This window comes from Eptesicus fuscus, chromosome 16 (genome assembly GCF_027574615.1).
Source record: "Eptesicus fuscus isolate TK198812 chromosome 16, DD_ASM_mEF_20220401, whole genome shotgun sequence".
NCBI lineage: Eukaryota > Metazoa > Chordata > Mammalia > Chiroptera > Vespertilionidae > Eptesicus > Eptesicus fuscus.
Window position 1 is genome coordinate 7,231,411 of NC_072488.1, and position 12,811 is coordinate 7,244,221.

The following is a 12,811-nucleotide window of genomic DNA, read 5'->3' on the forward strand; positions in this document are numbered from 1 at the left end:
TTTTAAAGAACTCAAAGAGACATAACAAAATGCAATGTAATTTGATTAACTCCAGATCCAGAAATAAAAATCTACACAATACATTTTGGAAACAATTGGTAAAGTTAGAATTGAGGCTGGGTACGGGTTATACTATAGAACTGTAATTTTATTAGGTATTATAAGGGCATTGTGGCTATAAAGGGGGGTGTCTATTCTTAGAAGATGCAGGCTAAAATATTATTGGGAAAGCATTATGGTGTCTGCAACTTATTTTCAAATGGTTCAGCAAAATGTTATATATTTAAATATAGAGAAAAAGCAAGTGTGAAACAAAATTTTAACGACTGGTGAATCTAAAGAGTGTTTACTGTATTATACTTCAACTTTTCTATAGATGTAAATTTTATAAATAAAAAATTGGGAATAAAAATATAGCAAAAAATTATTTTATTAAAAATATCACACATTTCTTTACATATTTTACTGTAATCATATATATAGTTATTACTTATTTATACTGTATAAAAAGCATACCTATTCAATATAAATACTTAATCTGAAATTAACTACCTTAAACCAACTATTTAACTTTTAGTGCTCATGTACGAATCTCTTTATCTTAAATATAAATCAAAATCACTCAACACCTACTTTAAACTAGAGACGGGGAGACGCCAGCTGTATGGATCATGAATTAATATTTCAAAGTTAAATTTTTCAATAGTTTCTTCTTTGTTTTTCTTCTTTGTCTAGCATAGTCTGCTTTAAGCTCAAAGTTGCATCTTGAAATCCAGGATTTAAGTCTAATACTTTCTTGAAATCTTCCAAAGCATCATCAAAGTATCCTGTACCAGAATCCAAAAAAATGGGAGAGAGAGAAGCAGCTGAGTATTTTCTTATATAATTCATAGCAAAGTTTGGATACACATGCTTTTATATTTATGAGCTTTCAACCACTTCTACTGAAGAAATTTTTTCCTCTTAATAATGATATAGGAATGTCTACATCAAAATAAGAGTGTCTGCCCTTCCAGAATAATACTTAAAATTAGCTAGGGGTTTACTTATTAAGATTTAACAGGTAAATAGCATAAATCATCATGAAATCTCAACAAAATTACATTACCTGTTTTAGATAATTACAGTAAAATTAGGCAATAGGAGATATTCTTTTCAACCCTTTAAAATAAAAAAACAGTACCTTGATTCCAAGGACTTAAAACTCCTTCACTTTACCTTGTCTCGTGTGCCTTCAAAGATTTTTACTCAGAAAAGTTTCACAGGTGATCACCAGCATTACCCTCAATTCGCCTTTGGGGATGTACAGGCACAAAGTAATTGGGTGACCCTCCCTCCGTTACCACGTCCAATTCCCACCCCAGCGTGCCGCTGTGGTCTGTAATGCCTGTTGAAAGCTTAAAATAAACTCAGAACAATCCCTCTGTTCCAGGCTCTAGACCTAAATTTAGCCTAACTTTTAAGACTTAACGATCACTACTTTTGTTTTACAACCTTCAGGAGCTCTCCATTCAGCGGGTACAACCAAGGACCCACGGAGAAAAGGAGCCTTACCCAGCCTATACAGAATCAGCCCTCGGTTGTAATAGGGAACTTCAAAATCGGGCTGGACTCCTATGGCCGCCGTGTAGTCATCCATGGCTTCGTAGAAATCAACCCTGAAGTACTTGATCTGCCCCCTGTTGTTATACGCAGTAGCCAAATCCTCGGGGCTGCATTCGCTGTAAACAAGAAGTTCACGTGAAAAACACCGCTTTTCCTCCCAAAATTCCTCCCAGCTCCACCCTCATTCTCTTTGGGGTATTGTCAGACTTCATCGCCTACAGCGTGCAGCATCCACACTGAGAAACCCCGGGCACAGAGGGAAAGCAGTGGATCCGTTTCGTCTAACCCCGTTGTCTGCATCAGCAGGGTCGGAGTGTTACCATCAACCGGAAAAGCACATTCATGTGCTCAAAGCCCCTATTCACTGCCAACTTGTCCGGCTGAAATACAGTATCAAATTCACTGTTCATTTTCTCTAAGCACATGCCAGCAGGGCAATGACAGGCCAGACTCAAGCTGAGCGAGGAGGGAGCGTCAGAGCTGGAGTTCGCTATGAACATGTCGCAAAGTTCACCATCAGCTTTACCCTCAAATTTTTAAGTGATCCCAAAACAATGAGATCTGAAGTCATTTCCGCTGATAAAGAAAAGTCAAGACTAAGTGAAAAGTCAACACGCTGACCCCCAGGGCGTGCTTTCTGGGGAGAGAGCTGCCCTCCCCGCAGTTTGGCTGGGACCCTCCCCAAGGCCAGGCAGGCTTCCTGCTAGAGGGGAGGGCCCAGGGCACCTTGGGGCTCCTGTGTACAGAACCAGCTCTGCATCGGAGGGCTCCAGAGGCTGCCCAAGGAGCGTGACGTGATCAGACATTCCTGAAAGGAAGCCCAGGCAGCTCTGAGCCACCAGCCCCACGGGTTACACAGCCCTCCCCTCCCTCACCCTCCACCCCAAGGCCCTGCTGGACAAATCTGCACATTTAACACTCCTGGGCTCCGCTCTGCATCAGAGATGCTTCTGTCTCCCTCTTTCTTTCCCCAAAGGGATTCTCAAATGTGAACCAAACAGGGAAGATACAGCCCAAACGCACCTGTCATTTCTTTGCTATACAGTCCTCCGAACATATTTGTGACTGCCGTCAGTGTTATTAAAAGGTACTTCCCTTAATCTTGATCTTGAAATGTGAGTTACTGGAACTACTGCTGCCAGAAGAGGTGCTCACAGCCTAGCAGTGATGGGCAACCTTTTGAGCTTGGTGTGTCAAACTTCGCCAAAAAAACTGAGCATAACTCGGGTAGTGTGTCACTTTGAGGAAAAAACTAACTCCAAGACTCTAGTCGCAAATGTTTCATCCTCAGGAGCAGCAAGTGTTTCATCCTCGGCATGCGGCCGCGTGTCATCAGAAATGGCTACGCGTGTCAGTGCTGACACGTGTGTCATAGGTTCGCCATCCCTGGCCTAGAGGTCTCCGTCATGTCTAAGTTTGCTAACCCTGGAGTGGAACTACCGCAGTTTTAGAAAATGTCTGTTTTGCCTGGCTGATGTGAGTCAGTGGTTGAGCCTCCACCCATGAACCAGGAGGTCACAGTTCGATTCCCAATCAGGTCACACGCCTGGGTGGTGGGCTCGATCCCCAATAGGGGGCGTGCAGGAGGCAGCCGATCAACGAGATGAATGATTCTCTGTCATCATTGATGTTTCTCTCTCCCTCTCCCTTCCTCTCTCTGAAATAAAAAACATATTTTTAAAAATATTTTTAAAAGAAAATGTCTTTTTCTATGAGCTAGGACTGAAAGAGACTTCTGGATGCTACGAGCACCCCTGCGAAAACCAAGAGAACAAGAGGGCACACTCCCTCCATCTATTATACCAGGTTAGCTGCTACCCCGTAAAGAGTTTTAAGAAGAATGCGGTCTCCGGAGTCCAGTAAGGTTTTAGTCATTAAATTTCCAAGCTTCAAAGCTTTGTTATAAATTTATTATATTCAGACGATCATAGAATGTTTGATTCAGAATTAGATCTCATTACAACAAATCCTAAAAGCCTACTTTTCATGTGAAAGTTGTTTCATATTTTAAAGATATGGGCTAATAGAGCTCCAAATGTTTTCTGTAATATTGAGATTTTTTATAGTAACAGTATTTATGGTAATGTCATTGAACCAGATTACGTAATCCAAATGTGGCTATTTAGCGCTCGCTAACTTTGGCAGAGAAAAAACATTTGGAAATTAGGTTATGGCTAGGGCCATACCTTTGGGCATGAAAAGAAATTCAAAGTTTGCAAATACTATTTCAAAATGATTCAGTGACCCCGTATCTTTCAAATAATTTCAAACTCTAAAAGGTACATGTACAGGAAAACGCTGAAGAATTCCGTTTCAATCCATGAGTTCCTAGAAGAAGTGCCGAACTGCAAGGAGAGGGAAGATTCGTTTCACAGAGGAGAAACTGAGGCTGGGAAAGGTGCAAGCTCTGCGGCAGAGCCAGGATTGGAACTCAAGCGCACGGAGCTCCCTTCTCCTAAGCCACGCAGACTTCCTTCCTTCAACTGGCAAAGGGACAGAAATTCTATTTGCTCCAGATGCACGCGGTGCCCTCAGGCGTGGATGTGCCCCGGAGGAAGAGAAACAAGACTGGATGGCATCAGTGTACCTGCTGCTGGGTGAACACTCTTTGAAACCTACTGGGTAAGCCAGAGCTGCGCGTCTCCCTTTGGACGGGGAAGCCTGTCCTATCGATCTGAATAGGATTTCTGGAGCCTGCAGAAACCCAGTGCAGCGGGCAGTGCAGCGCAGGCCTCGGAGCCCTGAGTGCAGTTTTGCATGAGGGGCCCGTGCCTAGAGGTGGCTGCTGGGCTGTTGTTTTTCAATCTGAGCCCCATTAGCCACCAGGAGCCCTTCTTAGTAGGTGTCTTCTTTCTGAGTGATTGCAAAGGAGTGATTGCAAAAAGGGGGGGAGGGGGGGGGCCTATAGATTAGGAGACCTGATGTGCACCCTGGCTTGAACCATCTGCAGAAAACAAACCAACCAAAAAACTCTGTTGACCCATCAGTAAAGCTCCAACCCTACTGGACATTTGCTATTAAGGAATTATGTGATAAAGATAGTGTGGTTATGTCTCCTTAAGAACCCTTAATACTTAGAGAGACGTTTGGAACGCCCACAGACAAAGAACATGAGTCCGGGTGCAGGGATGACACCGAAGCCGAACCGTGATGACCTGGAGGGTCATTACACTGTCCTCCTTCTATTTACATTTTCCTCGCAGCGCGTGAGGGACCAAACCTTGCGGTGACGATGTGGCTGGGGTGCTAGCAGAGCCCGCACCGAGTCTCGGGGACCCCGCTGTTAGATGACGGGCGGAAAGGCGCTTTCCGCTCGGAGTCCCCGAGGGAGAGGACGGTGACAGAGGGACGTCCCGGGTGAAAGACGGGCCGACGCTCCGGTGTCCCGACAGCCTCCAGGGCGCCCCAAAGCCACGGCCAGGGGCCGCGCTCCAAGACGCTCCCCTCCCGCCTTCCGGAGGAAACAAGCCCCTGCCCCGCCGTCCCCGCAGCGGAGTCCGCGCCGCCCTGGAGCTCAGGGGACCGAGCAGAGCGGCTGCGCGACCCCGGCGCCCACCTCGGGAGGACGCCGCCGGCCCCACTTCTCGCGATAGTTACCTCCCGGGCGGCGCTCCCGCGGAAGCCGCGCAGGCGCACTGGCGAATGTAAGCGGAGTACAGCGCCTCGGCCTCCGCGTACTCGCCCTTCTCGAAGTGGGCCTGGGCGAGGCCTAGGGTGGCGCGGCCTCCCTGCCCCTGCGGCCCCGACATCGCGCTCGGAAGTCTGGCCTGCGGGGTGGAATGCGGGTTGATTTCAGAGGCGGAACCGCAAAGCCACTTCCGGACCCGGAGTTTACCCTCCGCGCTGGCCCCGGGGACAGGGCCTCGCAGGCGGAGCGCGCTGGCTGCCGGGAGAGCTAGCACAGGCCCCTGGGACGTGCAGGTCCTTTGTTACTGTTAGTCCTGCCGGCCTCGGTCCCCAGGAAAGAAATAGATCGAACTGGCGCCCAAATCCGTGCCCCGATGCTGCGAGGAGCTTGCCCTTTGTTACAATAAGGCGTGAGGGGGAGCCATGCCGGAAGCGGAAGAAACCTCGCTTTGTTTGATGAATGGGTGAGGGTAGCACCTATGGGGTTTCAGCGTCACCCCGAGCAAAACACCCCAGTTCTGAGTAGGCTCGGGTTAACCCCGAGACGCTTTGGGTGGAATCCCACCCACTTAGTTGTCCCATGGTCCAGATCCGAATTCAAACTGTTTATGAGCTCCAAGACCATAGATTACAAACTTCTCAACCCTTTTGAACCTTTGGAATAGTATAAAGATTAATTAAATAGTAGTTTGTGCCGACTGTCTGTGGTCTATGCTGTTACTTTACATTCCTTGACTTTTTATGCCAAAAGGAAACCCACATAGTAATTTAAATTTGTTTAATTCAAGTAAAAGTTATGTAAAAGGAATAATCCAGAGGAAATTTAAAAAAAAAAAACAATTCCATGTACAATAACATCAAAAAGAATAAAATACTTAGGAATTAATCAAGGAGGTAAAAGACTTATATCATGAAATTTTGCAGAAAAAAAGACATAGACTGCCCATGTTCATGGGTTGTAAAAACAATATTTTAAACATGCAATCACAGATTCAATGTAATCCCTCAAAACCCCAATGATGCTTTTACAGAAATAGAGAAATCCATTCTAAATCCATATGGAATTTCAGGGGATCCCAAGTAGCCAAAACAATCTTGAAAAAGAACAAAGTTAAAGGACTCATGCTTCCTGATTTAAAATCTTACTGCAAAGCTACAGTGATCAAAATAGGGTGGCACTGGCATAAGGCAGTCTTCTCAATAAATGGTGCTGGGAAAACTGGATATCTACATGCAAAATAATGCAGTTGGATCCTAACCTAACACCATATTTAAAAATTAACTCAAAATGGATTAACGACCTAAATATAGGAGCTAAAAATACAAAATTCTTAGACAAAAACCCTCATGACATTGCATTTAGCAATCTTGGATATGACACCAGTGGCACAGACAACAAAAGGAAAAATAAATTGAACTTCATGGTAATTAGGAACTTTTGTACAACAAAAAGGCTATCAACAGAGTAAAAAGACAACCCCGAGAAGGGGAGAAAACATCTGGAATCATGTATCCGATAAGAGTGGGGAATGCAGAGATGGAGATTCCGTGGGGCAGGCTGGTGGGTGTGTCCATCTGCTCATAGAACACACTAGGGATTCTGACATGGCGTCCCCATCACACGTGAGAAGCTCTGGTCTGCAGGACACTGGAGGGTCGTGCCCTGTGACAGAGGTGCTGGGGCCAGGTTCAGTGGCCATCCCTCTCCAACTCGCATGCCCGTCTTCCACAGAGTCCACCCACACTGGTACTTGGCCTGCAGAGTGGCATCATCAAGCCTTCCCTCCGCCAGCTCACCCAGAAATACAATAAAACACGATGATCTGCAGACAGTGTTATGCTTGCTGCAACCCCATGCGGTCAACTGCCCCAGGAAGAGTGGCCACACCAACAGCCTGTGCCCCACGAAGAAAGTCAAATAAGCTCTTCCTTCCCCACAGGGTGGCCTTCTACCTGAGCCCCCGGGCCCTGGGGCCTCAATAAAATTTCCATTTTGTTAACTGGAGCAGCAAAAAGTAAAATAATTTTTTAAAAACAACAAACACATATTCATACATATACACACAGGCAAACGTGCCAGTTATATTTCCATAATATATATGGAGCACTTCTAAAACTCAACTTTTCCCAAGTTGGTGAACTGTTTTGCATTTCCACCAGCAACATATAAGGGTTTCAATTGCTCTATAGCCTCACCAGCACTTGTCAGTTTTAATTTTAAATAGTATAGTGATTATTTTAAAAATGAATTGAGAAAATAATAAGAATACACAGAAGGGGGCAGCATAATATTGCATTTTAGAAACTCAGTAGTAATATCTTGGAGCTATATCATCATCAAATTAAATACTCTTGATTTTTCTCTTAAAAGTCTAGTAACATAATTTTCCTCCTCTCCCCCATTTCTAAATGAGAACTCTGTGTGGCCTCTAAGGAGTAATGCACTCTCACCTCCAGTCACCTGATATCTGCCTAGTAACCTAATAGGTGGTGGTGGTCATGGTTTCTCCTGTTTGGTAGCAAAAGTGATATTACACATGCATCATACCTCCAGACCCTTTCTTCCCTTATCCACTCTGCAGTCTAACACCCTCCTAACCAACCCCCACAAAAATATTTAAATTAACAAATACCATGTTATCCATAAGTTCTAGATAAAGGAAACTTAAGATAAATACAACTCATTTTTTTAATATTTATTATTTTCATATTATTTCACTTAATGCCACATAAAACCAAAGATCTCAGCCCCTGAAATACAAAAATATAATTTCAAAGTGTGCTTTAGAAAAAAAAATGTCTAATACAGTCACACTCGTGCAGGACAGCAGGCGGGTCAACAACGCTATGTTGCTTTTGGGCATAGTGCCTACTTGTTTAGCTTTATCAGTAGGTTCTGTCATCTCAGTACTCGGGCTTACCATGCGACTTTGAAACTTCACATAGTTCAGACCAAGTTATATGATAAAGAACCAAGTTATATGATAAAGCATTACTTAAAGGGACTTACTACAAGAACAGAAGAGAACTGTTTCCTATCCTATCTTTAATATACTACCTCTATCCAACTTCTTTCCAAGTATTTGTTATATATAGACAATTCTGTTCCCTATGCCCCTTTCACCATGGGAGAGTTTGTTGTTGTTATCCTGAAAAATCCTTCATTGAATAAAACCAGTTCAGTCAACTCATGCTGTGGTCCTTCCTCTAGTACCATTTTCAAGACAGACAAGGTCCCCAAAACATGGCAGATCACTAAAACTTTCACAGATACAAATCCCAAACAACATACTTAAGTCTACAAGGTGTTATTTTAGAGATTTTGGTTTCTATATTAAACTGAATAAGAAGACAGCCACTCAGGCTCTATCTGAAATAATTAACTGGAGGAAAAATTCTAGTGCTCAGGCATGGCTGGACTAGTAGCCAATGAGAAGGCCCCAAGAGAGAGTGCCCAATAGATGTGTTAGGAAAGGCTTGAGGAGTCAATAGCTGATTTTGGACTTGAAGCAAACTGTTTAACCTCCTCTGGTACAACTTTGCCCCACTCCCATGTTGCTTCTATGCCCTCGCCAAGACTTTTTAGTGACTTAGTAATCTTGACACTATGAGAAAAAAATTTCTTATTCAGAATATTTCCATAGTATCATGTAACCAACCACAAAATAGATAGATGATAGACAGACATGAAATAAGGTTGACTTCCATATGTTTTATATGAAAATCAGCATCATTATTTCATAGTCATAGTTTAACACAAAATTATATACATAATATGTATATGTGTATATAATATAGATATTATATATATGCATAATTTATATATAATTTTGTGTCAAAATACAACTATGAAATAAAGATGCTGATTTTCATATAAAATGTATGGAAGTCGACCTTATTATGTACACAGTTATAGCTATGCATATATGCTGCTGTATGTTACAGTTACACATGACTTGTCGTTCCTTTATCCCACTGAACTGTGGCATAAGGGACAGAAGTTGTAGTTACTGATCTCCTGAGCCAGCACGCAGTGCTTGCATACGCTGCACATCCAGAACTGGTACTCGGTGATGGGGCTGCCTGTGGCAACGCATGTTGGCAGTTTCCCTTTCCCTCTGTGAACGTAAGAGGAAGAACAAATAATTATACTTCAAAGCTTCTAATTACTTAAACCTTCATCACATTTAAAAACTGAGGAATAAAAAATATTTCAAGGTAAACTTAAAAACTTTTCTTACAATGAGAAAATAAAGCATTAATATACTTCTAAGACTAAATAAAATAGGGTATAATGTTAAGGTAACCTACTTCAAAACTTAGTGCTCTAACTACTGCTAGTATATCACACTATTATACATATAGAAATCCAAACTTCTAAAAAGGTAGAATGACACTTACTAATTACAGTTAGCCTTACCCTTTAAGAAGGTTGTCCAATTCCGATTTTCTGTTATCTTTTGGTGTATGCTTGGTGAAGATTTCTATAGCAAGATCTTCATATTGCTGTTTCTGCTCGGAACTGAGGCTCTCTAAAGATTCGAGTTTAATAAAAGCTTTAGAACAAGTCCCAAAGGCTTCACTGGCACAAGCACAGAGTGCTAGCAGAGAGTAGATCTCCACGGCAGGGATGATGTCTTCATAGTCTCTCAGGTGAAGAGCTGGGGAAGAAAGAACAATGTGGATTTTGCAAAGCATTTCTCATCGTGTATGGGAAAGAACCTGGGCTGAGCTGTCTTAGTTTACCCTACATGAACTTTAGCAAAGTTAAAGAAAACAATGGTGGGAGGTCGGGGCACTAGCAGGAAGAAGTACGCTACGTGACCTCCAGGGTCGGTAACGCCAGCTAACAGCTCCAGTCCTGGAAATACAGATTGATGATCTATGAGGGTGTGATGTGCTGGTGATGATACGAGCAGCAGCCTGGTGACTTCACACTGGCCCAACCAAGATGCTACAGGAATGCGGGTGGATGGTGACAGTGCCTACGGTACTGTCGTGGCCCATCTGAAAGCACTATGGTTCAGTCATTCATGTGTCCTGGTTTATAAGATAATTCTCATACCTATGCTCTTTTGGGATTAATATATCATACTGCACGTAAATAATCTTCTATAAATTACAGTAAAATAAATATGATAGCATGTTATACAATTACTAAAAATAGTCACATAGCTCTCTTTAGCAGCATGGAAAGATAACTGCAATATGCTGTTGAAGATAGAAAGCAAGCCCCTGAACAACATATATTGTATTGATTTTTTTTTTTTTCAGTAAAACTGTATACAAACAGCAACTTTATGGGTATGGAAAAATGTGGAAAAGGGCCCCAGCTGGTTTGGCTCAGTGGATAGAGCCTCAGCCTGCGGACTGAAGGGTCCTGAGTTCAATTCCAGTCAAGGGCAAATGCCCGGGTTGCGGGCTCAATCCCCAGTAGGGGGCATGCAGGAGGCAGCTGATCAATGATTCTCTCTCATCATTGATGTTTCTATCTCTCTCTCTTTCTCCCTTCCTCTCTGAAATCAATAAAAAAATATATATTTTAAAAAATGTCGAAAAGGAAGTTCAACCAAATGTTGGAAATGATTATTTGTGAGTTATAAAATTTTACTTTTTTCTTTGAATTTTTTTGTTTTAGTTGAAATTGTTATATAAGTATCATTTTTATTTTAAAAAGTTAAATGCTATAGAAATCTATTTACTAATATAAAAATATTTTACAACATATTACTGTTTTTTAAAAGTACACAAGAGTGTAATCTGCTATACTCCCAATATTGTAAAAAAACAAATTTATTTACTCAAATTTATTTACTTTATGTAATATATTTTATTATATAGATCATAAATTATAAATAAGTATTTATATAATATATACACACACATAAGGACATGGTGATTAAGTGTTTTCTTTGAATGAATAGAATAGTTAATGCTACAAATGTTCTTTTTGCTTATCTCAAACTTCTTGTTTTTCTGTGAATCGTACATATTGCTTTCTATGTATTAAAAAACAAAAAGAACGTCAAAAAGGGGAATGCACAAACACATTATAGATAGCGAATCTCAAACATGAAAACAGATCCATAGGGAACAAGGTGATATTGAAATTACTACAAGGGCAGATTAAAGGAGCTCGCCCTTCCTATTCAACTTGTAATTCTAGACAGACTCCGCACGCTGGGGAACAGGCCCACCTGTCTTCAACGCACTGTCCACATAGCCCTCATAGAGCTGCCTCTGCGCCAGGATGAAGAAGTGGTAGGCCTCGGCGCCCCGCCACGCGTTATCTGTGAGCCGACTCGTCGTGGACAGGACCTCCTCCTCCAGCAAACCCGCCAGGGCCGAAGTGGCCTGCAAGGGAAGCACACCACGTTCCCCTCAGCACAACCACGACGTCCTGCCGACGAAGACAACTTCCGCAGGTGCTGCATTACCATCTCTAAATTAGCAGATTTTATCACTGCAAACTGGCATTACAGACTTAATTTCTTCATTATAATTCATGTTTTGTCAAACTGATGTGATCAAATTTTCTTCAGCTTTACCAAGGTATAATTTATATAATTTATATAAATATAAGATAGTTAAAGTATACATTGTGGTGATTTACTATACACATACATTGTGAAAGGATTGATCAAATTTTAAAACAGAATTGATCAAACTTTAATAAGAGATTCATTTGCATATTAAAATAATATACATAACCTAGAAAATTTTTAGGACTCACAGATTAGAAAGGATTTACTAAGTAAGGAATTAAAGCAGACTGTAGATTAGTCTTATAGTAAAAACAGTTTTCAATATTTCCAAGTAAAAATTTCTAAAATTTGAGTACTAATTCCATATCAGTCATTCCTTTCCTCATATCATTTAAGGAAATAAATGTAAATAAGCAAATTAAACGGTCTGTCCAAAAAGAGAAGTTTGATTGTTTTTCCTTAAACACTTCGGATGACTTATATAAGGTCTACTTACCTCCGAATTCTTTCCTTTAACTTTTCCTCGCTGAGCGTTTTTCATTTGCTCATGGTACTGCTCTATCAATAAGGCTGACAGTACATACAGCTTCTTGACACATAGAGGTTTAGTTCTTTTCTTGGCCTCTTCATCTGCAATCTTTAAGCATTTAAAGAATTGGGGGAAGATATTGCTCAATCTATATCTGTACGGATATAATCATCTCTAAATTTAATTCTCTTAAAAAAGGAGGAAAGTCAGTAGGATGGAATATAAATATCCCTCATTTTAAATATTTTTAACCCACTTTCTTTTCCTTTGTACTGATAAGTACTTAGTTCCTTCTTAGTATTTAACCCTTGAAGTTAGAACTTACAAGATTCTTAGAAAATAACAGATGTTAAGTCAGAATGAAGAAAGCATTCATGGAATGGGTAGTATTTTCCATAACAAAGAGATTTTTTTTCTTATTTTTAATATATGTTTATTGACTTCATAGAGGAAGGGAGAGGGAGAGGGAGATTGAAACATAAATGATGAGAATCATTGATCAGCTTCCTCCTGCACGCCCCCTACTGGGGATCAAGCCCACAACCTGGGTATGTGCCCTTGACTG

General features: G+C 41.5%; 2 protein-coding genes across 2 annotated transcripts in view; both read right to left on the minus strand.

Annotated features, from left to right (window-relative positions):
* Positions 1-374: 374 nt before the first annotated feature.
* Positions 375-5,635, minus strand: TTC32 (tetratricopeptide repeat domain 32). The gene is made up of 3 exons (XM_008162388.3): positions 5,203-5,635; positions 1,555-1,721; positions 375-827 (listed from the first exon to the last, which is right to left on the minus strand). Exons 1-3 carry the CDS (start codon positions 5,352-5,354, stop codon positions 700-702), a joined length of 447 nt encoding a protein of 148 aa, XP_008160610.2. The 5' UTR covers positions 5,355-5,635; the 3' UTR covers positions 375-699.
* Positions 5,636-9,121: 3,486 nt separating this feature from the next.
* The window catches only part of WDR35 (WD repeat domain 35), a 43,079-nt gene continuing 39,389 nt past the window's right edge, over positions 9,122-12,811 (minus strand). Inside the window, exons 24-27 of the mRNA XM_008162387.3 lie at positions 12,214-12,354; positions 11,430-11,586; positions 9,653-9,893; positions 9,122-9,350 (exon numbers count right to left, since the gene is read on the minus strand). Of these exons, the coding sequence (XP_008160609.1) occupies positions 9,200-9,350; positions 9,653-9,893; positions 11,430-11,586; positions 12,214-12,354 (690 nt within the window). The 3' untranslated portion in view covers positions 9,122-9,199. The remainder of the gene's footprint in view (positions 9,351-9,652; positions 9,894-11,429; positions 11,587-12,213; positions 12,355-12,811) is intronic.